The sequence below is a fragment of the Hippocampus guttulatus genome, chromosome 4 (genome assembly GCF_054856545.1).
Source record: "Hippocampus guttulatus isolate MCC_2025c chromosome 4, RoL_Hgut_1.0, whole genome shotgun sequence".
In the NCBI taxonomy this organism is placed as follows: domain Eukaryota; kingdom Metazoa; phylum Chordata; class Actinopteri; order Syngnathiformes; family Syngnathidae; genus Hippocampus; species Hippocampus guttulatus.
In genome coordinates this window covers 24,331,194-24,359,050 of record NC_141264.1, presented here as the reverse complement: position 1 = coordinate 24,359,050, position 27,857 = coordinate 24,331,194, and the positions used below count along the sequence as shown (strand labels likewise).

Sequence of the window (27,857 nt, the reverse complement as noted above, 5' to 3'; positions counted from 1 at the left end):
GCATCACGTTTATAGTAAAAATTTTTGCTGAAAGAAAGTCCAATTTGCACTTTTATTTACTAATAAAATCACGAAGAAATAAAATTGTGGCGCCTTCCAGCATTTAAGCGTCTGTGCAGTTGCGCTTCCGCTGCACTAGAGAGCGCTCGCTCTTCTAAATAGCCACCACTTAGAATCCTCCCATTTCCGGTCTCATGTGGTCAACATGGCGGCGTCCGTGGCCCGAGTTTTACGACACCGGTCTTGCGTTCCACAACCTGCAAGCTTTGCACTACAATGCAAATTTCACCGTTCGGTTTCTGTATGTAATGGGCTACTACACGGTCTTAATAAACGCGGAATTGTGAAGGACTCTTTCCCGGATGACGCGGCGCATGACAGACTCCCTCGCCTGCTGCAGTCCTGCGCTCAGACCGTCTACTGCGGCTTTGACCCCACTGCGGACAGCCTACACGTCGGCAACCTGCTCGCCCTCATCGGCCTGCTGCACTTCCGAAGCGCCGGTCACCATGTGATCGCCGTGCTCGGCGGGGCCACGGCGCAAATCGGCGACCCGAGCGGAAAAACGGGCGAGCGGGAGCGGCTGTCCGCGGAAGCCGTGAAGGAGAACACGCGCGGCATCCGCGAGAGCATCCACAGGATTTTCACGAACCACGAGCTGCACTTCCACGACGGCTCCAAGACGCCGGGAACCGTGACGGTACTGAACAACTTGAGCTGGTACAAAGACTGGAACGTGGTGGGGTTCCTGGCGGAGTCCGGAAGACACTTCCGCATGGGCACCATGCTGAGCCGCCACAGCGTCCAGTCCAGGCTGCGTAGCTCGGAGGGGATGAGCCTGACCGAGTTCACTTACCAGGCATTCCAGGCCTACGACTTCTACCACCTGAACCAAATATACGGCTGCAAGATCCAACTGGGGGGCACCGACCAGCTGGGCAACCTCATGTCCGGCCACGACTTCATTAACAAGTAAATAGCCCCATATACAAACTACGATCCCGAAACACTTAAGTGTCCTTTCAGACTTATCTCAGCCACGAGGATAAGTTTGTGTAGCGCCTTTTGCTTGTGCTTCCCAACAGAGTGAGCGGGGAGGAGGTGTACGGCCTCACCCTCCCGCTGGTCACCAGCACGACGGGCGACAAGCTGGGCAAGACGGCGGGCAACGCCGTGTGGCTCAACCGCGACAGGACGTCCCCCTTCGAGCTCTATCAGTTTTTCCTCCGGCAGCCCGACGCCAGCGTGGAAGGGTGGGCGCCGCAAAATCCAACGTCTGCCGAGTAGAGTGTTTGTATTGGACTCGTGTTTATTGCCTGGAAGGTACCTGAAGCTGTTCACCTTTCTGCCGCTGAGCGAGGTGGAGAGCCTGATGGCGCAGCAGCGTGCAGATCCTGGTAAACGGCTGGCACATAAACGACTGGCGGCCGAGGTGACGAAGCTGGTACACGGGAAGGAGGGCCTCGAGAGTGCCAAGAGGTCAGAAGCCTTTTTCTACTGCGCTGTATTTAGAGCAAGAAAATTCGAAGCATGCCAACTCCCTTTACCTCAACTGCATTTATAGAGCACTTTAAAACTGCTGCTTACAAAGCGCTGTACATGGAGAGAAAAAAATCATACAACAAACAAAAACAAATTCATAACAAAGAGAGTGGAAAGCATAAAAACAATCAAACTAAAAATCAAGTCTCATGCTGAGTCAAAAGCCAAAGAATAAAAATGAATTTAAAGATGGGCAGCTTGCCGAATGTTCAGTGGGAGGTCATTCCAAAGTGACGGACCGGCAACGGAAAAGGCTCGATCCCCTCTGAGCCTCCGCTTAGTTCTTGGGACCCTCCAATAGTTTTTTGTTTGGCATTATGAGTGTCAAATAAAGCCAGATGACGTAAGTGGCTGCCCAGGCTTTCTGCTTTTACGCAGAAGCACAAAAAAAAAAAAAAGTCTCACACCATAAATAGAGACCTGCACAGATTGATTTATTTATTTTTTTCTTCCGAACGCCCCCTTTCTCACTGAGCGACGAGCGTTTGCCACTGTTGGCGAAAGGGAGCAAAATTTTGGCCGAGTCGATGCTTATTGAAGTTGTAAAACTGTTGTTTCCTGCAGATGCACCGACACTCTGTACCACAGCAGCGTGCGGGCGCTGGAGGACATGAGCGACCTGGAGCTGCAGGAGCTCTTCCGGGAGGCTCCCTTCCATGAACAGCTGCTGGAGCCGGGGACCACCATCATTGACGCCTGCCGCAGCGTCAATGCCGTCCCGGAGGGTCCCAAAGGGTACACACACACACACACACACGTTGAGCTTGAATTGATCGTATTTCAGGTAAATGTTCAGCCTCCTGCTCTGTTGCGGGTCAAATTGAATAACTAAAAAAAAATTAAACAATAATAATAAAATCAAAGAAATGTTTCTAAAGTTTAAATAAAAAGGTTTCTTTCCGTATACTCTCAACCCCCCCATGCCTGGCATATTAAAATTTTTTTTTAACTGGTTAGAAAGATGAATTGAATGCTTAGTAAAGTGTTGCTGCGTATTCATTTTTTTTTCTCCAATAATTACCGTCATCTTTTCTCTCTTGTGGCAATCTTGATGTGTAGATTTAATGTGAGAAAGAAAAACACTTTGCCCAATCGCATACCGCTTGTATTGGTTGCATTTCCGAGGGTCGGCCATGGTTTTGAAGCTTACGGGGGTTTTTTTCGTGACCCAGACGGATAATCAAAGCCATCACCACGCTGGCTGCAACCACCAAAACAGTCATTACACATTGGAGACGGCGCTAATTATATACACTTAGAACATCGTCAGCGCCTGAGCGTGGCGTCAGGCAGGTCTTCGCCACACTCCGTTCACAAAAGCACTCATTTCAACCCTTGAAACGTCAGCCGCCTCTTGACTGTCACGCCATCGTGCCGTCGTAATTGAGACGACGGCGGCGCGGGGATTGTTTGCCAGCGCTGACTTGAATGCTTTATATTTGACGGACTCTTGTGTGTGCAGGTATCGGATGGTTTCGGAGGGGGCCGTGTGGCTCAATCACAAACGGACTGATAACCCGGAGCAGGTGCTGATCCCCAAGCTCCACATCCTGGCCAACGGACTCACGCTGGTCCGAGTGGGCAAAAGAAACTTCTATATTATCAAATGGCTCGGTCTTTGAAAGGTGTGTGAACGTGGCTTTTTTTTTGGTTTGTTTTTGTTTTTTGCATATAAATATTGTACAGAGGTCATTTATATCACTATGGTAATTAAATGGATTTTATTTAAATGTTGCCTCTCGCCTGCTCACTTTTTAACTGCCGCTAGAAGCGCTGAGAAATGAACAGCAGGGGGAGACATTACCCTTAACGAAATGGTGGCGGCACACTGGAACAGGTTGATGAGCTCATTCATTCTAAATGAGATGGTCTCATTTGGGGCGGGGGGGGGGGGGGGGGCGCTAACACCTTTCATTACTCTTAAACTGTTTTTCTTAAATACCTTGATAGGTACAGTATGTGACCAAAATAAGTGGCTGTCTTAGGAAAATCACAAATGATATAATGCCTCAAATAAGGATCGTATTAATTTGGACTCTTCAGGCCTTTGATTTTTGATTTTTTTTAATCTGTTGCTCTTTGACAAAAATGGATAGCACTTCCCGAACCTAGCTCAAGAAAATCCCAAATCCATCTCTTTATTTTGTGCAATGAAACACTTTATTCCCCCCTATTTTGCTGCTGTAGACTGCAAATGTCCCCAGCGTGGGACAAATAAAGGTTATCTTATATTACAATGTCACAGAAAGTGATTGTAAAAATGTGGGATGTGTACAATTCGTGGTACTGAATTGAATGTTCAAAGTGTGCATGAGGTTTTTAATCCAAAACTACATTTTTTAAGTGAAGTTCAGTTTTATTTAACTTTCAAGCGCAATACATTTGCATTGAATGTCTTCCAACATTCATTTAGTTAGATTTTTCATTTAATTTATGTACATACAAATTGAATAATTATTTTCAATTTGAGATCTTACGTTCCTCAAGTGTACTTAATGCCATAACGTCTTACAAAAATGCAGACACTTTTCATGATGGTGGTATTGGGAGAGCTAAGTATCATTTGAGGTGGTCCTTCCAAAACGTTTAAGGACCACTTTCAGAGAAAACAATCAATTGTGAAAGTGTGTTGTGTCCAAGGAGGGACATCATCCTGGACAGGAAGTACTTTATCTGACTTGTCATTTTTTTAAGGTGGATGTAAATATAAATAAATCGCTTATAATTTATGTATTTATTTGGGCGGGGGGGGGGGGGGGTAAACACGTGTCAAAAATTCGTGTTAAGACTGCAGTCACGGATACACGTCAAGTAACTTGTCCACGCCAAACGTGCTGAAAATGATAAATTCTTTGTTACGTCACATGTCAACGATTTTTTTTTTTTATGGGTGCGTGCAACATTGAGCAAAACAAAAAAGGTGGTTGTTTGGTCCCTCCCACTCATCTTGCGTGAGCCACCTTAACAGAAGTGGGTGGGCTTAAAATTTGGGCCAATGAGAAATGGCCTTTCTATTTAAACAGCGCCTGCGTGTCAATCATTGTTGTCCCCGCCCCTCCCTTTCGACTCTGCAGTCAAGCTCTCAAACTCTAAAGTACGTCGACTCAATCGCCATATTGGCTTCAGAGAAGCTCATGTGTGCGCTGTCGTCCTCTGTTTTTTTGTTGTTTGTTTTGTTTTTTTCCCCCTCCAGCGGATTTAAAGTGACAAGAAGCGGTTGGGAGTTGATGAAAGCGAGGCGACCTAAAGCGGTTGACGTTTTAATGGCGTGAACGGGTTTTCCCCATTTTTACCCTACGTCGCGTTTGACTATTTTTTTGGGAAGATCTTAACCAGCGTAGAATTGTTTTCGTTCACCCCGAAAAAAGTGGACGCTCCCGGTTGTTTTCGTGGGTCTTTCTCCGTGGTGGAGCCGGAGCGGGGTGGGGGATTAAAACAGAAAACAACAAAACATAAAAAAAAAAAAGATGTCCGATGTTCGACTTTCCAGCGGCAGCCCGACGTTGGAGCGGAGCGAGCCGCGCTTGTCGCAGCACCCGAAACCGTCAGCCTGCCGGATCCTCTTCGGCTCGGTGGACCACGACGAGCTCCGCCGGGATTTAAAGGGACACCTGCGGGAGCTCGAGGCGGCCGCCGTCGCCAAGTGGAGCTTCGACTTCGCCTCGCACAGCCCGCTGGAAAACGACGCCGGGCTCCGCTGGGAGCTGGTGGACTGTCGCGATGTGCCGGACTTCTATACGCGGCTGGAGCGAAGGAGTTCGGGGAATAACCGTTTGGATGTAAACGGGAACCACCGCTGTGTTGTCGGCGAGCCCGCGGAAGAGCGAGCCGGTGGGCCGACGTCGTGCCCGGAGCAGTGCGCCGCTTTGAGGAAGAGACCTGCCTGTCACGGTACTTAATCCCCGACCGGACTACTCCACATTTTGTCCGCCCCATTTTTTTGACACATTTTAATGATTTTCCCAGAGCCCTCAACCCAAAGTAAGAGGCCGCACAGCAGCCCGGCTGAGTATCCGAACCGGAGTCGCTCCGCCGAACACACGCCCAAAAAGAGCAGCGGAAGCCCGGGGAGGCAAACGTGAGACGCGCGGTGAGGATTTCTTTTTTGGTTCAAAGGCACCCACCAGTGTTTAAACTTTCAAAAAAAAATTTATTGATTGTTTTAGAGGGAAGAGATTCCCTTAACTGCTACTGCCATTATAATAGTAGTAAAAGTTTAGCTTCATGTGAACGTACAAATAAATATTCCAACTGAAATAGCATTCACAGAGGTGAAAATCAGGTCTCGCAGTACTTCGATGATAATAAAAAATCTAAAATGAAAATTCGGTGTAGTTTACGTCGTGTGAATTTTCAAACGTTCGCATGACGCAAGTGCTCGTAATATATCTTGTCGTGGTCCTTGGGCGTGGATACGCGTCCACGAACGCCCGCGCACAGGTGTGTGCGCGCGCCAGGGGTGCGCGATCCTTATTTTTTTTTAAATACATTTTTATGATTTTCCCCACTGCACCTAGTTGGTAAAGTTGTAAACAAATGGCGTGCGGGCGTAGAGCGTGGTAGTCGTAGTAGTAGTAGTGGTCGTAGTAGTAGTAGTAACACGTCAGCAGCCACTACCCTCATGCGCGTGCACGCCTGGGGGGTGGTGGTTCTGTGCGTGCACATCAGTCGACGCCTGTGTGCTTCAACTCCAAACGAACACGTTTTTGGGGCGCTGTTTGAGAGTTAAGTGCGTGTAATAGATATAAATGTTTACTTCTTTTTTTTTTACTATGTTCCACGCATGCTCTGTGCACTTACTTGAAGATGTTTGTAACCCAGCCACCTCCTGGTTTGCTTGTTGGGGAGCTTGAAGACTAATTTAGGGTGATTTTATTATTCAGAGTGCAGCTTTTGGCACGCAAAGCAGTGTTTGCTCTTGTTTCATTTCGTACCCTATTGAATAGTTGTCATATTTTTGGAAGGTGCCATTTCATTCCGCGCTGCATTGCCTTGAAGCCTGTGCTGTAATCATGCTCTGCGTTCTCAATTTGCATGGTGTGTCGCGCTCGAGAGCCGTTTTTATTTGATCTGTTCAACATTTTGGTGTTCAAAAAGTACATCGGTGCAATTCTGCCAGAGGCCATTAGATGTTTTGCCTTTTTATATAGAATGCTTGTATTTCTATTTAGATTATTATTTTTTTAAAATGTAATTTTTTGTGTGCCCGGTTCAAAATCAGAAGCGGACAACCTCATCATTTGCGTGTTTTGCCACAGGGAGAACTTTAACTCCCATTTTTAGGGTTTCTTTTCACACCTTTGTCGTACTTCAAAGAATGATGCAACATGGCTGTTTGAATAATGTTTTGATCTGTTGATGAGAACTACTTTGTTTACTGACTAAAAGTGTGGAATAACTTTTCAGTTTTATTGAGGTTGCATGCTATTTTTGTGATTTAGATTTATACAGTTAGGTCTACAATTTGTCATTGTAATATGTATGTCCCGAGTCTCATCTGAATAATTCCGCTCTTTTTTTTTTTCTTCCTTTCACAGAGTTGAAGATGCATTTCCTCTGCGTATGTCAGTCGCCTTTTTTTTTTCTTCGTTTTGGAAGAAGAGGAAGTACACACATCATGAGAAACATATCAGCTCTCTTCGAGGACGCTGTTGAAGCACTGATTCAGAAAAAACACTAAAAAAAAAAACAAAGTTGTGGCACTCAAAACGAAAATTTGTTGTTTTTGTTTAAAGTTACTGCCTCTGAAAAGCAGTCGATGTAGCATTGTGCAATTAGGTTTGAGTTCTGTTCCTTTGCTCCTTATTTTTTTTTTTGTACTACCTGTGTGTGTATATAAATTATAATTTCTCTCCATATGTAGCACATAAGACAACAGCGTGATTTGAAAATCCTTTTATATATATATATATATATATATATATATATAGATATCTATATAATATATATAGATATCTATATAAAATTTAAAAAGACAAGGTGTGAATTTTGATTTGAGTTGAAGAATTGCAGTGTAGTTTGATTTCCAAAATGCTGTTTTATTTACTGAAAGGCAGTTTTGAATTTGACACGGTTAAAAAAAAAAAAAGAGTTTGTGTGTGAGAGAGAAAAAAAAAAGATACATCGCTTCAGTTTCTCGACAGTGTATCTTCACACTTCCAAACTTGTCAGTGAAGAACGGTACAAATGTTGTGACCATTGTCTGTTCCCTTCACAGGATTGCAAAGTTCTTATTTAAATGGCCCTAATACTTCTGATGGAGGATTTTTTGTTATTATTATTATTATTTTAAAGTTTCTCAGAATCTAATTTCCTTTTTTGTGTTCCTTGCACACCTCAGCCTTTATTCAAACAGTGCGATGGAGTTGAGGTACTTTTTGAAGAAAAGAAAAAAAAAATTCAAGATTGGTGCGAAAGGGTCATAGGGCACGTGTGTTCGTCCTCCTCTTCGTTAAGTCACCTGCCTTAATCCTGATATGAATGTTCTTACAAGACCAAACCGTTGGCCGCCAAGTGCTTCTTTTGACTTCACATAGTTTGACTTTGTGATAACCTTGAACTAAAACTGCATTGCAAAATTTGTGTTTAGCCTGCTGAGGATGCTGATGTTGGCATCTAGAAGCTTTTTTTTTTTTGGGCCTAATGTTCCAATCCCAGTGTCAAACTGGACCAGACGGAGGAACACCAGCTCGTCTCAGAAATGCAGTCACTATTGCCTGTGTATTTTTGTGTAAATATTTTCTTTGTATATTATTTTGTAAAAAAAAATTGAAAAACAAAAAAACCCCACAGAAATTATACTAACTTATTTATGTCAAGCTTTTTTTTTTTTAATGTAGAATATAAAAAAAATTGATTCACGGTTATCCAAAGTGGCATTTACTTTATTATTATAATTGTATTATTTTTTAAAACCATATTTGTGGTAGTTCCCCCCCCCCCCCTTCTTATCAACAAGGTTGCAAACTGAGCCTAATAAGATATTTTGATGTGCATTGTTTTTTGTTTTTTTTTGTAATGTGTGGACATGAAATGTGTTGCAATCAATTAAAACAGTTAAAATTGAATCCAATTACACTTGTGGCTTTTTTTTTTTCTCTCCAAAAATGTTCTTGGGTTGTTTTTGTTTTCTGTTTTCAATTTGCTCACGGTTCAACTTGGATCAGGCTGATTGACAGGCTGTTGGTCCAATCCAAAGGCAAGTAGCGAGCAGACCGCTCTTCTTCAGCCGGTAACATTGTCCGCACTTATCACAGCAAACGGAAAAATGTGAATCCACGACAGCAGAGGTGAAATGCCAAAAGCACCAACGTGCACAATATAGTTTCCCAACACGCGTGTTGCCTTCGTGTAGCTGAAGCTCCAATTCCAACAAAATTGGGACGTTGTGTAAAACATGAATAAAACCAAAATACATGTTACAACCCCTCTTCAAACCTATTTTCAATTACCGTAATTACACCACAAAGATATTTTGCAAAGAATGTTGTTGGTTTTTTTTTTTCCATGCTGCCGGCTTCTCTGGGCTGATGCAAAGTGGAAAAAGTGCAATGTGGTCTGACGAGCACACGTTTCGGATTGTTTCTGAAAATCGTCCTGTCATTCCAGGCCAAAGAGGAAAAGGACCATCCGGATTGTTGCCAGGCCACATTCGACACGTGTTTCAACAGCGCGGCTTCGTAGTAAGAGTGTGAATACTAAACTGGCCTGCCAGCAGTCCAGACCTGTCTCCTATTGCAATGGTGTGGCGCATTATGAAGTGCAAAACATGACATCGGAGACCCCTGACTGTCAAGCAACTGAATTTGTACTTCAGGCAAGAATGTGAGTGGATTCCTCCAACAAGACCCCGTCTTAGCTTTCTTTCGTAGAAATGTAAGTATTTGCAAATTTCTAAATAAGAATATTTGCCGCCAAAGACCAATACTATTCATGAGTTTGAACTTGAAATATTTTGTCTTTGTTGTGCATTCAGCTGAATATAGGTTGGAAAAAAAAATTGTAAATCATTGTAGCCTGTTTCTAGTTGTGTTTTACAGAATGTCCTGACTTCATTCAAATTAGGATTTGTCTGTGTGAGTGCACGGAAAGACACATTTGATCCAATTTGTTTGTGAGTATGAATGGAGGAACGCCGCTCACATTTTGTATTCCGTTTGTCAGATGGCACGGTATTTCAATCATGCGTGAAAATGAATACACAATATTGAAACGTTTCTGATTTTCTTTTCTACTTTGTTTCCCGCCCCCTCTGTTTTAGAAACATTGCTGCGGTTGAGCAAGTGGGCCGCTTGGAAGACACTCCACCTGCGTCTTCTGTCGTCTCCCCCGCTTCCTGTGAGCCAACCGCAGGGAGCCACCTGCAGCCGCCGAGTGTTTGTGCATGCGCGTGTTGTGAGGTGGGCCCGCGAGTAGGGGTCCGGTCCCGAGGTGTGCAGGTGGGTAACCTCAGCTCAAGCCAGCCACCCCCATCCTGAGCCAGGCCCATTGTCCCAGTGTGTGGGCCTTTGTGTGGAGGGCCATTGTGAGGGGCCAGGGGCCGGCCACTGTTGTGTCTGGGCCTTCTCTGTGCAGACAAAGGTGGTGGTGTTGGGGGGGGGGGGGGGGGGGGGGGTCAACAGCCCCAATCTCAGACTGACTGCTTGACTAGTTGGCTTGCTGGTTGACTAACTAACTGTGTGTGTGTGTGTGTGTGTGTGTGTGTGTGTGTGCGCGCGCTAGCCAACTTGTGATGACTGATCTTGGCTGACTCAGGCAAACATCCGTTGAAGAAAATTGCTTTTGTGTACAAAAGTTGCATTTGATTCTTCTGTCGCAATTGGGGGGGGGGGGGGGGGGGGTTGCAAATTTGTGGCGGGCATTAATTGGGTATGAGCTGCGCACAAAATACTCATTTGTAGACAGAAAATATCGTCATTCATGACCACAGAAGGTGTCTATAAGTCCTGGCTGTGAAGGTGAAATAACATCTGGCAATGAAGAGAACAGATTTACTTTTGTGAATAAGTTAAGAAAAAAAAAAGAATAGTCTGCTTCTGATCATATGCATAACAGAGTTGCATGAGGTCGAGTGAGACATTCAATCAAGGCGACCTTTTTGCGAAAAATAGAAGAGAGGACATACATTTGCTCCATCCATTCTTTCGGAAAACTGTTTGGTGTTGTCAAGTCCAGCGTATCGTGATTCGCTCATTTCCTCTTACATAACAAATGGTGTTTTGCGGCCACGAAATTGGTGTTAACACGTACAGGAAAGATGTGGCCGCAGAGTAGCTATTATGGTAAGATAAAGTAAAACTACTCGCACACTGTGAACCCACCTGACAGACATATGCTCATCATTAACCGGTAATCTTTTAATCCTTTTATTGAAGTACTGGGTTTACCTTGTGAAGTGAACATGTGTACCATGATAGAAGTTGTGTCAAACAACCTGTAATTACACGTTCTTAGAACAGGACTGCTTCTTGTTGTGTGTGTGTGTGCTTTTTTTATTTTTTTGACTGCAGACAACCGGAGGCAAACTCGACACACTGACACGATAATTAAGCAGTGACAACAAAAATGTTGAACAGGCTAAAAAAAAAAGCCTCAGTGTTGTATCACAGTAACTTTGTTGTTTTGATCGCCCCCTTTTCACGAGTCACTTTTGAGATGGTAAATATGAATACTTAACTAAAATTAAATAGCAAAGGTATTAAGAAGGGTTAGAATGCTAACTAGCGAGTTGTTCGCTAGCTAGCTAGCTAGAATTAACAAAATGCTGCCCGCTATCAAAGCTTTAGCGACTTAACTATCTATCATTGATAATGGAATGATTTGATCATTTAATTAAACATATTCTTTGCGGTGAAATGGACACAGCTACTTTTGCCAAGTGACTAATCATCAACTAGCTTGGATCACCAACTAGCAAATGGGACAACTAGCTAGCTATCTAGATTCATTGGAATGACTTTATTAATTTTTTATTACCCCACAAAGTGAGAAACAACCACTTTTACCAACTCAAATCATCTTAAAAGGTGTAAGAAAAAAAATACTATCTGATCATTTTGCCTTGCTAAAAACAACAAATCCTTTTGCACAGTCCCCCATGTGCAGTCAGACTGATTTCTCCACCACCTCATTGGATTGAGTGAAACGGTCCTGACAAAAAACAAAACAAAATAAAACAACCCCCCCCCCCAAGACTACAAGCGAAGAGGTCGAAGTGTAGCCACGATGATGCAACAGTGGTTTTTCTTGCACAAGAAAAAGTCACGTCTTCCCTTCACAGTCCATCAGCGCCACCCAAACACGACCACAGCCAGCCACGAGGAAATTCCAGCGAATCGCCCAAGACCGTCCTTTTCCTTGCACTGTCTGCCATATGCCAGCAAGTGTCCCCACTTCCTGGTTATCTTTTCCTGTTAGCCTCCCCAGCACTTCATATAAAGCCGCAAGTTCCTCTTCATGCTTCCTGACTGCGTCATGAGGCGCCACTAGGCCCTTGCCGCTCACCTTAGCTCTTGCCCGTGCTCGCGATTAGCTTGACTCGGTCATATTTGATGAGTCATGCTGACCCCCCCCGCCCCCTTCATTTCAATCAGCGGTCCCCAACCTTTTTTGCCCCACGGACTGGTTTAATGTCAGACAATATTTTAAGGGGCCGGCCTTTAAGGTGTGGAATAAATAAGACAAAATAAATACAACCAAATAATATGATATGACCTGCATGAAAACTGTGCTATTTTCTAAACGTAATGATAAACACAAATCATGACACGAAGAAGGTCCTATCTGCCAGCAACACTCTCTGGTCGCTATGGTAACGGTTAAACGTGCCTTGAAAATAAGATACACAGCAAATACAAAGTGCATGAAAAATATTTCTGTCTCCTGGCTGGGCCTTTTATTCCCAGAACCCCCCCACAAATGTGCCCGGTACTAAATGACCCACGGACCGGTACCGGTCCACAGCGGTACCACTGGTATGGATGACTGAAAAGGTTTGAGTGACAGAGATGATTGTATGTTGAGACACAACGTCAGGACACTTTTTCATTTTTTTTTTCAAAGCAAAAAAAATAAAAAATACTTTGTACTTTGATACTTGTTTTGTCGTGAAATGGCAAAAACATACTTGGCTGAATATATTTACAGAGTAAGCTTTGTCCTTACTTGGACGTGACGTTTTGTAATATTTGCATTTCCCACACAAGTTTGGTGCGCAACGGGGGGCACACACGAGGGTGTGTGAGCGTCTGATGTGATGCAACCGTGTGTGTCATTTGCAGAAGTCTGCGTGTGTGGTCAGAATCATTCCAGGAAAATCAAAATTCATCTTTAACCGGCATCTGTTAATGTCATTCAGTCGCAAGTAAGCAAGCAAGTGACAGCAAAAGGAAAAAGAATCCAAAAATATTTTTTTTTGAGGGGGGGGGGGGGGTGTTAATAAAACAGCACAGAAAAGGGAGCCTGAGTTTCAGTTCTTCTCCCTCTTGGTTCTGTTGCCCTCGTCAGGCCTCACTTCTGCTACCGCGAAAAGATCCTCGCCGTTAAAAAAAATGAGAGAACATGCCGGATGAGAAAACCAGAGTGCAGCACTCTATCCTCAAAAGTCATCTGCGCGCTTCGGATGAGCAGCGCTGGCTCCACTATATTCAATTTTCTCTTTTTCAGGGTTTTGCTTTTCGCCCTTGTGGGGATATTAGGTTGCCTCGCTCTGGAAATGGAAGCAGATATACAATCAAATAGTGTCTTTTTTTTTTTTTTTTTTTAAAGAGAGCAACATAAATCGAGCCAGCAAGCAGCGCCGGCCGGCCGGGCCCATGCACTTTCACGCTTGTCAGGGCATGTGAAGGAAATGTCACAGTTGACCTTGAAATTTATAGCATAGCGTTTGCATTTTCAATTAACACGGTATTCGTGGGGGAACAGGAAAGAGAGCCAACACCTGTGTGTAAATGAGATTTATGTTTTGAATGTTTGAATCGTGTCTCCATCGGGGATGTTCAACTTGGGGGGGGGGGGTCAGGGGGGTGTCACAATTTTTTATCATAGATATATACTGTAGACCAAATTACTGGAACATGTTGGGGATCGGGCTAATGCCTTTGTTCTGCCTGTCACAAGGATGATGACAAATCGGCTTGTGCACTCGCGTAAGCCTCACACGCGTCACTTCTCGGAATCCGGTCTGTGAAAAGCGCTGCGTCATAATATTGAAACAGCGTTGCACACAATTGCATGTCAAAAAATAACCAGAGTGCACCTACGGTGGTCCATGCTGCTTCTCAACTTTGACATTTTTCAAGACAAAAGGTCCTAAAAAAATGTGCATAAACTAAAAACGGTCAATGAATTCTGTCTTTCTCTCAAATAAGAAAAAAAAAAGGTTCCATGTATTTGTAAGTAGAGTAGAAGTGGTTGAGCATACAACTGTATGTCATCATATTGTAACACTGAATCACCTAGAATGCTTAATTTTATCAGAATGAAATGCACATCTGTCATAAAATGCTTTACGCACGATAGAAAAGATATTTCAGGAAAATAGATTGAATTTCCTAAATTAGCAAACACGTTAGCATTTGCTGAACCACTCAGCATTACATCATACAGTAATGATCACAGTATGATGTAATGCTAAGTGGTTCAGCTGATGCTAACGCTGAAAATGAATGCGAGACTCTTGCTCATTACGACAGGGAAGAATGTCGTGGAGCAAAACGAATGTTCACAAACAAAAATTGTACTTTCAGTGATACCTCAACTGACGAGTGACTCCACATTGTTGAATTAAACAACCCTTGCCAGACTTATTTTGACATACGCTGTAATCAATAAATAGGAAAGTTCTTTAAAAAAAACACACACATTACAAAGAGATTTATACATTATATATTTAAACAAACCACAGCAACCAACAGTAAATGACGACATTGCAACTGTAACTCTTTTTTTAAACACAAACGGTGCAGCAACAGACAGACATATTTTCACCGGCATCCTTTTACCCTTTGTGGAAAACGACAGATGCGATTACTGCAGCTGACTGAGCTGAGAAGAGACTCTCTTCTTTGTGTACTCATTCTACAATGGTGATACTGCCACCTGGTGGCTAATTCGGGCACATCAGAAGGAGCGGCACAATATCAATGTACTCTGAAGCACGACATCAGGGTGCGCAAATTGTTTTAATCTTTACATTCTTTGCTGTTATTGCTGCACATCTTTTTATTATCAAGCACAATCCTGTAGAGTGTGACGCCAAAATTTACCGAGTTACACGATCCACTGCAAAACAGCTACCGAGTACACATGTACAGTGTATAAAAATATCTTGTGCGTGTGTGTGTGTGTGTGTGTATGTTTGCTCTGCTTGTACAATAAGTGCTCTCTCTTGTCCAGAATCTCCATGGTGCAGCTGTCTACTGTGCCAAAGCCAGCCAGCCTGCAGACCAAAGCCCAGCACGCCACTGAAGCCCTTCCAGTTCCGCAGCCTGGAATGTTTAACCCTGTCTGGGTTAAAAAAGTCCTTCATATTTGACCTAGAAAGAAAACAGCCAACAGCCCCCCCCCCCCCCCCCCATCCACCTCCTCTTGGTCCATTCTCATCTCAACGAAGCAAATGTTATCCTCACAAGGGTCACGGGTGTGTTGTAGCCGATCCCAGGTGTCTTCGGGCAGTCGGCGGGGGACACCCTGAACCGGTTGCCAGGGCACACAGAAAACAGACAGAAGACACACACAAGGAGGAAACCGGAGTACCCGGAGAAAACCCGGGGGGGGGGGGAGACCATGCAAACTCTACACAGGAAGGCCGGAGCCGGAATCGAACGCTGCGCCTCTGCACTGTGAGTATTTTATCATTTGAAGCTAATACTAAAGCTGACACGAAAGCCCCCCCCCCCCCCCCCCCCCCAAGGTAATGGAGCATGTTTCAAGTGGGCTCAGGCAGGCAGTTGCGATGCCAGCAACTGCCGCGGCGTCTATTTGTGGACGAGGGGGCGACAGAAGCGCCTCGCCCTCAGCTGCCGCCGGCCGCGTTTGTCACAAAGGCCGACAAACACATGCGGGCACGCACCTGTCGGCCGCTATCTGCTATCACGTCGCGCGCTTGCGAGGCCTCGCCAGACAGGTGGCGTCCACGCAAAGCCCGGCGGGGACTCCGACCGGCCGCGTTCGCGCCAAACGCTCACCAAAGGCCGTTCAAGGGACGCCTTGAACGGCCTTTGGTGAACGTTTGGTTCGCTTCAGCAACCAGAACCATTTCGCAAGAAAACAAAGAAAGTCTACACCGCCCCTGTTCAAATGACACAGTTTGTGATATTGAAAAATGAGACCACCAAAAGTTATTTCGAAACCTTTCCCACAATTGTTGTTATTAAGAACTGGGAGAATGCTCTTGCACAAGTGTGCACACCCTCATAACAGAGGATGTGTCTATGCTCTGAATTCACCATCATTGAAAATTGGAGTTAAGCACACATCTGCCACCATTTAAGGGTCCTCTGATTCATCCCAAATCGAGTTCGGTTGTTTTAGTCGGCTTTTCTTGACATAATTCTCTCACCTTGAAAACTGAAAAGTTGCAACAACATCAAAATAATATGAAATGTTAATCTGGAAAGTATAAAACACAAAGATAATGTAAAACTGTAATTTAATGGGACATAATTTTCCAAGGTTAGACTTTTTTTTTGTTGTAATTATAATTCACTTTTTCGGGAGATGGGGGGGCAAAGAAACTGAATAATGTTCAATCCAAAATTACAAATTACATGACGGTACAATCATAATTTAGTACGTAAGTTCAAAAATAAATCACCATATAAAAAGTTAAAAGGAAATAAAAATATTGTGTGCTTTTTGAAATAAAACAAAACTGCGAAATAATTGGTTTTGCCCCATCCTTTCGAACTTATAAGACAGTGGTCATCAAAAATTTAACACCAAGTAAAACCTAAAAAAAAAACAACCCTTTTTATTTAATTTTTTTGAAATGAAGCCAGGCTCCGCCATATGGGCAACCCGGGACGTGTCAAATCCAAAGACAAACGAGGTCATCGGAATACTCAAGATATTGACATAATCAAATGAAGCCGTGGCCTTCATTAACCCCGCGCCAGACCGTTTACGGGGCATCTGATCACCACCACGCGCCAAGTCAAGACGTGGCGCGAGGGTGGGCAAACAAAGCCTCAGTCACACGCGACCAGACACGGGGGCGATATTAGCTTCCATTTAGGTTAATTTCGGGTCCACCCGGCAGAGCCGACATGCGGCCCCACTTGTTTCGGTCTGGCCCGGAGAGACATGTGGTATCCATAACTGGCCCCCGAGCGGCTAAATGCTCCACTTTGTTGGGGCGGCGGCAGAAATACGCATCTGCGCTTTTTCTTCACCCCCGCCGCTCTCCTTCGAGCGGCCGATGCAAAGACAATCGAACGGTCTCGCCGGCCTTGGCAGAGGCCCCCGCGCTCTCCGAGTGTCACCGATTTGATCTGGAGTTTTATGGCCCGAGTTAACACGCTGCGGCGTAATGAGAACGGGCTGCTCGTCTTGCAGGCTACGCGGTTGTTTTCTTTCACTGTGCAAACCGCTGACATTGCCGCTTATAGTTGTTTGCATCTGATTTACAGCCGCCGCTTTGTGTCATTTGGTCCTTGCGGGGGGGGGGGGGGGCTTTTTTTCAGCGGCCTGCAAGCCTCCTCCAAGGCAAAACTGACAAGCTCATTTCATCAGGTTTTTTTTTCAAACACGTGACATCGGCAACCTGTCCGAAAATAAATTCACGGCACACCAAATGGTCATAAACGAATACTGTCGTTACTGACTAATGAACATTGAATTTGTCTCAATTGACTCAGAACTTGGTCTGCGCCGTGCCTAATCTGTACCTGTTTACTTGACGCAAGGCATGGCCGCTCTTCACTGAGGTGCTGCCGCCCTCGCGACCTCGCTGAAAACATTTCTGGCTACGCTCGTGTCTAATCTGGAATGCCGGCGCTGAGATTGAAACCCAGAAGCCGGTTCTCCGTCCCGAGTGCGTGATCACCAGGTTGCGGCGTCTGCCCGCCCGTGACAGAGTGGCTCTCGTGTCCCCCCCCCCGGTGCTCGTTTCGTGAAGGTCTGAGATCAAACTGCCTTTTGAAGTTGGATTCTCTCTGTCTGTCTGTCTGGTCTTGAGATGAAAGCAAGGGGCAGCTCGACGCGAGCTTCTGCAGACGGAGGTTCCTCTCTCTCTCTCTCCTCCCCTGCGGTGATGGAAACCAGAGGGTGAGCTCTAAGTCCCCCCCCCCCCCCCACCCCCCACCCCCCACCCCGGCCCGTGTCGTCTCTCCGGCTAATTGAAAGTGGCTTGGCGCTTATCCCTCCTTGCTCCCGCCTCGCCTCTTCCTCCGCCATCTCCGGGAATGAGCCTTTATCCTCACACAAACCCAAAATGCTGATCTTGGGACATCCCCAGTCGTCTTTGGCCTTTGGAGTGGTAATATGAACCCCCTCCCCCTTCTCAAAAAAAAAAAAATAAAAAAGGCAGGGGGGGATTGGAATATTGGAATTTCCAAGTAGGCTGAGAGGAAGTGTTGGTTTTCCCTTTTTGTTGAGATTGCTGTGCGACAGGAAATTTAGCGCAACTTTGGGCTTGATTTGAGGCAAATGAAAGCCAGGATGCAAGTTTCACCTGAAGGATGAAGGACTTGATAAAGAGAGCAAGCCAGCGTGTCATGAAATGTCGTTCAATCAATCAATGATATGTTTTTTTTTCTTTGCATTTTATTATTTACAACATAGCGATAGTGCAGAGAGTGCGCGTGAGTATCATTTCCAATCATTTCCATCCGTCCGCGGCGCAGGAGCCTCGCTCGCCATGTTTTCTCAACGCTCCTGAGAAACAGCGCCGATGTTTCCAAAAGGGATACGAATTACAGTGCAATAAGGCAACGTCTCTATTTACATCACTTATAAAACTGTACAAGAGAGCGGAGAAGAGAGGTGGATGATCGCGTCAAGGTGTATTACGCACGCTCTTGAAAACACAAGTCAGGAGACAAAATCAACAGTGAACCCCCGCCTAGTCGCCGTTTGCTGTTTACTCGAGGTCGGACATGCATGAAATATCCGCATTTAGTATTCTTATTGACTTTAGCCACCGAATGACCGAATCAACTTGAACGGGTTACCCAATTCACTTTTACGGAAAAAACGCGTTATGGTCCAACAAAATTTAAAAAAAATGTTATTTGATTCAAATGGTAATAATAATAATAATAATACATTTTATGTATAAGCGCCTTTCAAGAAACCCAAGGACACTTTACAATAACAAAAAACACAAATACGATTCGATTCAAATGGTAACTAGCAAACGGAAAGATTTTAACCTTTTTAGTTTAAAATCACTTATTTTAACCTCCAAGACCCCGTAGAGGGCAGAACAAGGGATGTTTTTTTCCCCCTCTTTGATTCCATTTTAAATTCATCTATACGTTGCTACTAGCCTCGTCCTAGCTAGCCCTAATTTAGCTCACCTCTCAAGTCTAAGTTTGAAAACTCCCACTTTGTTATAACTTATTTTAACTTCCAAGATCCCGCAGAGGGCAGAACAAGGGATGTGTTTTTTCCTCCTTGGTTCCATTTTAAATTCATCTTAGTTGCTACTAGCCTTATCCTAGCTAGCCCTAATTTAGCTCACCTCTCAAGTCCGGCATCTAACTTTGAAAACCCCCGCATGTTTGTTGCTAGCATAGCGTTCGCAGGCTAACAGCGAGGTGCTAGCGGGCCAAATATTCCCATTACGAGGACAGCATTAGCTAAACGGTAATGTTAAAGGGTAATGTTGTAATATGAGTTTCCAATGAAAGTGTTTTGGGATCATATTTTTGTATGTCAACGAAGAGCTAAGTTTAGCCTCAGTTGGTCGCACAAATAATGCCCGTCCAAGATTTATTAATGTTTTTTTAGCTGTGCTGAGTGACTTTTCAACAGCAAAAATCAAACAATCCGTAAGCCATTTCATTTCATGGGTAATGTACAATACATTTGAAATGATACGATATGATACGAACGTGTTTTGGGATCATAGTATGCGGTAGATCCATACATCCCATTCTTATGTGCTAGATTTACAGTTTAAACTATGACTAAATGTATTTTAAAACATTTCCCCAAGTACTCACAGGCCTCGGTACCGCTCATCAAATAGTAGGGGCGGGGGGGGGGGGGGGTACTTTTGTCACTAACAGATCAGCACCGTGGTGAAAAGATATGATGGTGCAGGAAGAAAAAGCAAGCTACTACCCACCTCTGTCGTGTGGCTCATGAGTCCATGAGGCCAAGCAACAGTTACAGTCCCGAACTTCAACGAAAATCATTCCGGGGAGGAGAGCCTTCGAAGTTTTAAATATTGTTCCGGTAACACCTCATTAATATGTAAAAAGAAGTTATACAAGTGTTGTGAACAGCAACGCAAAAAAAGCCCAAAACAAAACTAATTAGTAAACCTTCTTTGACTGCTGTTGCCTTACACATAAACAAACAACTTGAAGACTATGGACTGAGATCAACTGACGGCAGGCCCCCGTGTGGGTGGGCGGACGGACTCAAATTGGGCCGTCCGAACGATGCCGGCCTTGGCTGAGAGTTCCTCTTCCTCTCCTGTCCCCTGCTGGTTGAGGAGATTATTTCGAGTCATTCTCTCTTGATTTCACGAGGAATAACTGGAGAGAGGGACATCGCATTCATTACATGATAGGACATCACGGTTCAAATCCTCACCGCCCCCCCCCCCCCCCCACATTTCTGTTTGTGTATTGAATTCCTGAGCCATTTTTGGACCAGACTTTGGACCAGAGTTATTCAAGTTCCAACGAAACTTGTAAAAAGCCTCTTTAAGTCCTGGAGGATATGAATAAGTTTCCAGATGATGACTGATGGACATTCGGACAGTCCCAGAGTAAACAGAGCTTTGCCAAAGAGGTCCGTTCCTGCTGCGGCCATTTTTTTTTTCTTGTATTAGCTTCAGCTAAAGTAATATTTCCAATTTGCGCGGGCCAAATGAAGTCCTCCCTTGCTCGTGTTATTCGATCACCTCGAACAAACACAGTCTAAATCTAGAGGGCTGAATTTGTGTCTGTGTGTGTGTGTGTGTGTGGACGGTGCCAAGATAAATAAAAGGACTTGTGGAATGCCTGCGCCGTCGGTGCTTTGATTGCTTGCTCGTTAGCTTCGCAATAATATTAGGAAGAGAAGAGCGGGCACACATAAATTCCATTTTTGGGGGGGGGGTGGGGGGGAATAAAGAGAGTCACGGCCTTTGGAAGGTGCCCGGGATTTAGAACCCATAAGACCCCCAAAAAGAGCTACAGGAGTGACCATGAGAAGGAAGGTCTTCACACCATTATTCTCGGTCTTCGGGGCTCTTTTTTCTGTTCCGGGTTCTGAGGGGTCAATGAGAAAAACTCAAAAGGGGTTTGGGAGGAGCCTTTAGGGGCCCTCGTCGATGCTGGCACCCATACGCTTCTGGATGGTCACCCTGCGGATGGAGGGCCGGGAAATCAGCTCAGGCTTGGGCAGGAACTGCTCCGAGAGGATCTGAAGAACCGAGTCCATTTTCTGGTCCATCTGGTAGACCTGGAAAGTTAAGAAAAAAAAAGTGCCTTGAGGACACACCTGAACAGTGGTTGGATTTATCTTTATCCATCCATCCATTTTCTGATCCGCTTTATCCTCACAGGGGTCGCGGGGCATGCTGGAGCCTATCCCAGCTGTCTTCAGGCCGTAGGAGGGGGACACCCTGAACCGGCTGCCAGCCAGTCGTGTGCGTAAGAGAATTTAATGCGTGTGTGTGAGAGCATTTCAGGAGCGCATGAGAGCCTTTTAGTGGTGGTCACGAGAGGGGTTTCAGTTGTGCGTATAAGAGGCAGTCCTGACTCATGTCCCCTTTCTGCTGGTCATCGGAAGAGACGAAAAGAGCCCTTGCAACTTTGATGCCCGCCACTCAGTGGCTGAACATCAAAGGGCACTTTTTCCACAGGCTCCAGCGTGTTAAAGGCGTCCCCTCTCGTCCTCATCTATTAAGCGCGTGCGCCTGACGGGCCGGACATTTTTATGGCCGAGCAGGACCTTAAGAAGCTAGTAGTTATGTTGAAATACGATCGCTATCGTAAGACGCATAAAATATGAAATATGAGTCAGGCCAAGGAATGTCTGTGCAATCCACACACGCACACACACACACAAACGCGCACGCACACACACGCGCGCACACACAGGCTGCAGCATTGTAAAGACAAAGTACGACTATATAAAGGAGAGAGGCCTACGACGAGTCAGTGTCAATTGAAAAGTCTTTTTTCACGGTATAACGATCTAACTGTCTCGCCACAGCTGCCCCTCCAACTGCCATTCCCTGTCCCCATCAAGACCTTCAAGTTCCTGGGAATGACCGTCGCTCGAGGCGGTTCCAATGCCAAATCACCCCGATGGGTTCAACCAAGCGGCTTTTGCTTTGAATGAAACTTCAAATAAATACATGGTCGTTTTTTTCGGTAAAAAACGCCTTACTATATATGGTCGTTTTTATGGGCAAAAAACGCCTTACTATACATGGTCGTTTTTTTTTTCCGGCTTAAAACGCCTTACTATACATGGTCGTTTTTTTCAGCTAAAAACGCCTTACTCTACATGGCCGTTGTTTTCGTCGAAAATCGCCTCACTATACATGGTCGTTTTATTCGCATCAAAACGCCTTACTATACATGGTCGTTTTTTTTCGTCGAAAATCGCCATACTATACATAGCCATTTTTTTTCGGCTCAAAACGCCTTACTATACATGGTCGTTTTTTTCGGCTAAAAAAGCCTTACTATACATGGTCGTTTTTTTCCGGCTAAAAACGCCTTACTATACATGGTCGTTTTTTTCGGCTAAAAACGCCTTACTATACATGGTCGTTTTTTTTGGGCTAAAAACGCCTTACTATACATGGCGTTTTTTTTCGGTCATTTGTTTGGGCTAAAAACGCCTTACTATACATGGTCGTTTTTTTCGGCTAAAAAATCCTTACTATACATGGTCGTTTTTTTCCAGCTAAAAACGCCTTACTATATACATGGTCATTTTTTTCGGCAAAAAACGCCTAACTATACATGGTCGTATTTTTCCGGCTAAAAACGCCTTACTATACATGGTCGTTTTTTTCGGCTAAAAAAGCCTTACTATACATGGTCGGGGTTTTTTTCGGTTAAAAACGCCTTACTATACATGGTCGTTTTTTTTCGGCTAAAAACGGCTTACTATATACATGGTCGTTTTTTTGGGCTACAAACACCTTACTATACATTGTCGTTTTTTTCGGTCATTTATTTTGGGCTAAAAACGCCTTACTATACATGGTCGTTTTTTTCGGCTAAAAGCCTTACTATACATGGTCGTTTTTTTCGGCTGAAAACGCCTTACTATAATGAAACTTCAAATAAATACATGGTCGTTTTTTTCGTCGAAAATCGCCTTACTATACATGGTCGTTTTTTTCGGTAAAAAACGCCTTACTATATATGGTCGTTTTTATGGGCAAAAAACGCCTTACTATACATGGTCGTTTTTTTTTTCCGGCTTAAAACGCCTTACTATACATGGTCGTTTTTTTCAGCTAAAAACGCCTTACTCTACATGGCCGTTGTTTTCGTCGAAAATCGCCTCACTATACATGGTCGTTTTTTTCGCATCAAAACGCCTTACTATACATGGTCGTTTTTTTTCGTCGAAAATCGCCATACTATACATAGCCATTTTTTTGGGCTCAAAACGCCTCACTACACATGGTCGTTTTTTTCGGCTAAAAAAGCCTTACTATACATGGTCGTTTTTTTCCGGCTAAAAACGCCTTACTATACATGGTCGTTTTTTTCGGCTAAAAAAGCCTTACTATACATGGTCTGGGTTTTTTTCGGTTAAAAACGCCTTACTATACATGGTCGTTTTTTTTTGGGCTAAAAACGCCTTACTATACATGGCATTTTTTTTCGGTCATTTGTTTGGGCTAAAAACGCCTTACTATACATGGTCGTTTTTTTCGGCTAAAAAATCCTTACTATACATGGTCGTTTTTTTCCAGCTAAAAACGCCTTACTATATACATGGTCATTTTTTTCGGCAAAAAACGCCTAACTATACATGGTCGTATTTTTCCGGCTAAAAACGCCTTACTATACATGGTCGTTTTTTTCGGCTAAAAAAGCCTTACTATACATGGTCGGGGTTTTTTTCGGTTAAAAACGCCTTACTATACATGGTCGTTTTTTTGGGCTACAAACACCTTACTATACATTGTCGTTTTTTTCGGTCATTTATTTTGGGCTAAAAACGCCTTACTATACATGGTCGTTTTTTTCGGCTAAAAGCCTTACTATACATAGTCGTTTTTTTCGGCTGAAAACGCCTTACTATACATGGTCATTTTTTTCGGCTAAAAACGCCTTACGATACATGGTCGTTTTTTTCAGCTAAAAACGCCTTACTATACATGGTCGTTATTTTCGGCTAAAAAAGCCTTACTATACATGGTCGTTTTTTTCCGGCTAAAAACGCCTTACTATACATGGTCGTTTTTTTTCGTTGAAAAACGCCGAAAGATACATGGGTTTTCGGCTAAAAACGCACCCTTTAAGAATGTTGAAAAGGTACTACTTTTACCCTTCGATACCTCAGCTGGTAGAGTGGAGGACTGTAGTGGCGCATGAAGACATCCTTAGGTCGCTGGTTCAAATCCGGCTCGAAGATTTGACGATACAGAGGGCAAGTTCTCATTCTTGCTCTTCTGCACTCACTTTATAAAGCCTTTAAGCACTTCTAAAATTTGATAGTTGTCCCCTTCGATAGCTCAGCTGGTAGAGCGGAGGACTGTAGTGGCGCATAAAGACATCCTTAGGTCGCTGGTTCAAATCCGGCTCGAAGGATTGACGATACAGAGGGCAAGTTCTTGCTCTTCTGCACTCACTTTATAAAGCCTTTAAGCACTTCTAAAATTAGATAGTTGTCCCCTTCGATAGCTCAGCTGGTAGAGCGGAGGACTGTAGTGGCGCATAAAGACATCCTTAGGTCGCTGGTTCAAATCCGGCTCGAAGGACTGACGATACAGAGGGCAAGTTCTCATTCTTGCTCTTCTGCACTCACTTTATAAAGCCTTTAAGCACTTCTAAAATTTGATAGTTGTCCCCTTCGATAGCTCAGCTGGTAGAGCGGAGGACTGTAGTGGCGCATAAAGACATCCTTAGGTCGCTGGTTCAAATCCGGCTCGAAGGACTGACGATACAGAGGGCAAGTTCTCATTCTTGCTCTTCTGCACTCACTTTATAAAGCCTTTAAGCACTTCTAAAATTTGATAGTTGTCCCCTTCGATAGCTCAGCTGGTAGAGCGGAGGACTGTAGTGGCGCATAAAGACATCCTTAGGTCGCTGGTTCAAATCCGGCTCGAAGGATTGACGATACAGAGGGCAAGTTCTTGTTCTTGCTCTTCTGCACTCACTTTATAAAGCCTTTAAGCACTTCTAAAATTTGATAGTTGTCCCCTTCGATAGCTCAGCTGGTAGAGCGGAGGACTGTAGTGGCGCATAAAGACATCCTTAGGTCGCTGGTTCAAATCCGGCTCGAAGGACTGACGATACAGAGGGCAAGTTCTCATTCTTGCTCTTCTGCACTCACTTTATAAAGCCTTTAAGCACTTCTAAAATTTGATACTTGTACCCTTCGATAGCTCAGCTGGTAGAGCGGAGGACTGTAGTGGCGCATACAGACATCCTTAGGTTGCTGGTTCAAATCCGGCCCCAAGGATTGATGACAGAGAGGTGATAAATACCCTAATATACATGGTTGCTTTTTTCGTCTAAAAATTTCATCTAAAAACGTTTTACTATACACGGTCGTTTTTGTAGGGTTAAAACACCGTACAATACATGTTCGTTTTTTTCGGCTAAAAGCCTTACTATACATGGTCATTTTTTTTCGGCTAAAAACTCCTTACTATACATAGTCGGTTTTTTCGGCAAAAAACGCCTTACTATACATGGTCGTTTTTTTCCGGCTAAAAACGCCTTACTATACATGGTCGCTTTTCTCTGTAATTTTTTTCGGCTAAAAACGCCTTACTATACTATGTCGTTTTTTTCGGCTCAAAAACGCCTTACTATACTATGTCGTTTTTTTCGGCTAAAAAACGCCTTACTACTATGTCGTTTTTTTCGGCTCTAAAATGCCTGACTATACTATGTCATTTTTTTCGGCTCAAAAACATCTTACTATACTATGTCGTTTTTTTCAGCTCAAAAACGTCTTACGATACTGTCGTTTTTTTTCGTGCCAAAAACGCCTTACTATACTATGTCGTTTTTTTTCGTGCCAAAAACGCCTTACTATAATATGTCGTTTTTTTCGGCTCAAAACGCCTTACTATACTATGTCATTTTTTTGGGCTAAAAACGCCTTACTATATATACATGGTCGGTTTTTTCGGCTAAAAACGCCTTACTATACAGGGTCGCTTTTCTCTGTAATTTTTTTCGGCTAAAAACGCCTTACGATACTATGTCGTTTTTTTTCGTGCCAAAAACGCCTTACTATACTATGTCGTTTTTTTCGTGCCAAAAATGCCTTACTATACTATGTCGTTTTTTTCGGCTCAAAAACGCCTTACTATACTATGTCGTTTTTTTCGGCTCAAAACGCCTTACTATACTATGTCATTTTTTTGGGCTAAAAACGCCTTACTATATATACATGGTCGGTTTTTTCGGCTAAAAACGCCTTACTATACATGGTCGTTTTTTTCCGGCTAAAAACGCCTTACTATACAGGGTCGCTTTTCTCTGTAATTTTTTTCGGCTAAAAACGCCTTACTATACTATGTCGTTTTTTTCGGCTCAAAAACGCCTTACTATACTATGTCGTTTTTTTTTCGGGCCAAAAAAGCCTTACTATACTATGTCGTTTTTTTCGGCTCAAAAACGCCTTACTATACTATGTCGTTTTTTTCGTCTCAAAACGCCTTACTATACTATGTCGTTTTTTTCGGGCCAAAAACGCCTTACTATACTATGTTGTTTTTTTTGGCTCAAAAACGGCTTACTATACTATGTCGTTTTTTTCGGCTCAAAAACGCCTTACTATACTATGTTGTTTTTTTCGGCTCAAAAACGCCTCACTATACATGGTCGTTTTTTTCGGCTCAAAAACGCCTTACTATATATACTATGTCGTTTTTTTCGGCTCAAAAACGCCTGACTATACTATGTCGTTTTTTTCGTGCCAAAAACGCCTTACGATACTATGTCGTTTTTTTCGGCTCAAAAACGCCTGACTATACTATGTCGTTTTTTTCGTGCCAAAAACGCCTTACGATACTATGTCGTTTTTTTCGGCTCAAAAACGCCTTACTATACATGGTCGTTTTTTTCTGTCATTTTTTTTGGGCTAAGAACGCCTTACTATATATGGTCGTTTTTTTTCGGCTAAAAACGCCTTACTATACATGGTCATTTTTTTTCTGGCAAAAAACTTCTTAGTATACATGGCGTTTTTTTTCGGTCATTTCTTTGGGGCTAAAAACGCCTTACTATACATGGTCATTTTTTTCGGCTCAAAAACGCCTTACTATACTATGTCGTTTTTTTCGGGCCAAAAATGCCTTACTATACTATGTTGTTTTTTTTGGCTCAAAAACGCCTTACTATACTATGTCGTTTTTTTCGGCTCAAAAACGCCTTACTATACTATGTTGTTTTTTTCGGCTCAAAAACGCCTTACTATACATGGTCGTTTTTTTCGGCTCAAAAACGCCTTACTATACTGTCGTTTTTTTCGGCTCAAAAACGCCTTACTATACTATGTGGTTTTTTTCGTGCCAAAAACGCCTTACGATACTATGTCGTTTTTTTCGGCTCAAAAACGCCTTACTATACATGGTCGTTTTTTTCTGTCATTTTTTTGGGCTAAGAACGCCTTACTATATATGGTCATTTTTTTTCGGCTAAAAACGCCTTACTATACATGGTCATTTTTTTTCTGGCAAAAAACTTCTTAGTATACATGGCGTTTTTTTTCGGTCATTTTTTTGGGGCTAAAAACGCCTTACTATACATGGTCATTTTTTTCCGGCTAAAAACTCCTTACTATACATGGTCGTTTTTTTCGGTCATTTTTTTCGGCTAAAAACGCCTGACTATACATGGTCGTTTTTTTTCGGTCATTTTTTTGGGCTACAAACACCTTACTATACATGGTCGTTTTTTTTCAGTCATTTTTTTGGGCTACAAACACCTTACTATACATGG

At 43.6% G+C, this 27,857-nt stretch overlaps 3 protein-coding genes and 7 non-coding genes across 11 annotated transcripts in view; 9 read left to right on the top strand and 1 right to left on the bottom strand.

Moving 5' to 3' along the window:
- The first annotated feature begins 185 nt into the window (after nucleotides 1-185).
- On the top strand, nucleotides 186-3,272 carry yars2 (tyrosyl-tRNA synthetase 2, mitochondrial). The gene is made up of 5 exons (XM_086108188.1): nucleotides 186-972; nucleotides 1,086-1,253; nucleotides 1,324-1,479; nucleotides 2,107-2,277; nucleotides 3,005-3,272. The coding sequence occupies exons 1-5, from the start codon at nucleotides 206-208 to the stop codon at nucleotides 3,162-3,164; spliced, it is 1,422 nt and encodes a 473-aa protein (XP_085964314.1). The 5' UTR covers nucleotides 186-205; the 3' UTR covers nucleotides 3,165-3,272.
- A 1,359-nt stretch (nucleotides 3,273-4,631) lies between these two features.
- On the top strand, nucleotides 4,632-8,614 carry cdkn1bb (cyclin dependent kinase inhibitor 1Bb). The gene is made up of 3 exons (XM_086110293.1): nucleotides 4,632-5,433; nucleotides 5,509-5,632; nucleotides 7,080-8,614. The coding sequence occupies exons 1-2, from the start codon at nucleotides 5,010-5,012 to the stop codon at nucleotides 5,622-5,624; spliced, it is 540 nt and encodes a 179-aa protein (XP_085966419.1). The 5' UTR covers nucleotides 4,632-5,009; the 3' UTR covers nucleotides 5,625-5,632; nucleotides 7,080-8,614.
- Nucleotides 8,615-20,315: 11,701 nt separating this feature from the next.
- The window catches only part of kcnq1.2 (potassium voltage-gated channel, KQT-like subfamily, member 1.2), a 137,303-nt gene continuing 129,761 nt past the window's right edge, over nucleotides 20,316-27,857 (bottom strand). For both annotated transcript variants that reach the window (XM_086109380.1, XM_086109381.1), the window contains one exon: nucleotides 20,316-21,162. In XM_086109380.1, the coding sequence (XP_085965506.1) occupies nucleotides 21,016-21,162 (147 nt within the window). In that variant the 3' untranslated portion in view covers nucleotides 20,316-21,015. The remainder of the gene's footprint in view (nucleotides 21,163-27,857) is intronic.
- trnay-gua (transfer RNA tyrosine (anticodon GUA)) lies at nucleotides 24,226-24,312 on the top strand. The gene is given in 2 exon segments: nucleotides 24,226-24,262; nucleotides 24,277-24,312. It is a non-coding gene; the product is annotated as a tRNA-Tyr (tRNA).
- On the top strand, nucleotides 24,402-24,488 carry trnay-gua (transfer RNA tyrosine (anticodon GUA)). The gene is given in 2 exon segments: nucleotides 24,402-24,438; nucleotides 24,453-24,488. It is a non-coding gene; the product is annotated as a tRNA-Tyr (tRNA).
- On the top strand, nucleotides 24,572-24,658 carry trnay-gua (transfer RNA tyrosine (anticodon GUA)). The gene is given in 2 exon segments: nucleotides 24,572-24,608; nucleotides 24,623-24,658. It is a non-coding gene; the product is annotated as a tRNA-Tyr (tRNA).
- trnay-gua (transfer RNA tyrosine (anticodon GUA)) lies at nucleotides 24,748-24,834 on the top strand. The gene is given in 2 exon segments: nucleotides 24,748-24,784; nucleotides 24,799-24,834. It is a non-coding gene; the product is annotated as a tRNA-Tyr (tRNA).
- trnay-gua (transfer RNA tyrosine (anticodon GUA)) lies at nucleotides 24,924-25,010 on the top strand. The gene is given in 2 exon segments: nucleotides 24,924-24,960; nucleotides 24,975-25,010. It is a non-coding gene; the product is annotated as a tRNA-Tyr (tRNA).
- trnay-gua (transfer RNA tyrosine (anticodon GUA)) lies at nucleotides 25,100-25,186 on the top strand. Its single transcript is given in 2 exon segments — nucleotides 25,100-25,136; nucleotides 25,151-25,186. It is a non-coding gene; the product is annotated as a tRNA-Tyr (tRNA).
- trnay-gua (transfer RNA tyrosine (anticodon GUA)) lies at nucleotides 25,276-25,362 on the top strand. The gene is given in 2 exon segments: nucleotides 25,276-25,312; nucleotides 25,327-25,362. It is a non-coding gene; the product is annotated as a tRNA-Tyr (tRNA).

Excerpts from the sequence above, each read along its gene's own strand:
- cdkn1bb (XM_086110293.1), top strand. The coding sequence starts at position 5,010 with ATGTCCGATGTTCGACTTTCCAGCGGCAGCCCGACGTTGGAGCGGAGC. Across the intron at positions 5,434-5,508 it reads GAAGAGACCTGCCTGTCACG|AGCCCTCAACCCAAAGTAAG; the intron begins GTACTTAATCCC and ends TGATTTTCCCAG.
- yars2 (XM_086108188.1), top strand. The coding sequence starts at position 206 with ATGGCGGCGTCCGTGGCCCGAGTTTTACGACACCGGTCTTGCGTTCCA. Across the intron at positions 973-1,085 it reads GGCCACGACTTCATTAACAA|AGTGAGCGGGGAGGAGGTGT; the intron begins GTAAATAGCCCC and ends GCTTCCCAACAG. Across the intron at positions 1,480-2,106 it reads GGCCTCGAGAGTGCCAAGAG|ATGCACCGACACTCTGTACC; the intron begins GTCAGAAGCCTT and ends TGTTTCCTGCAG.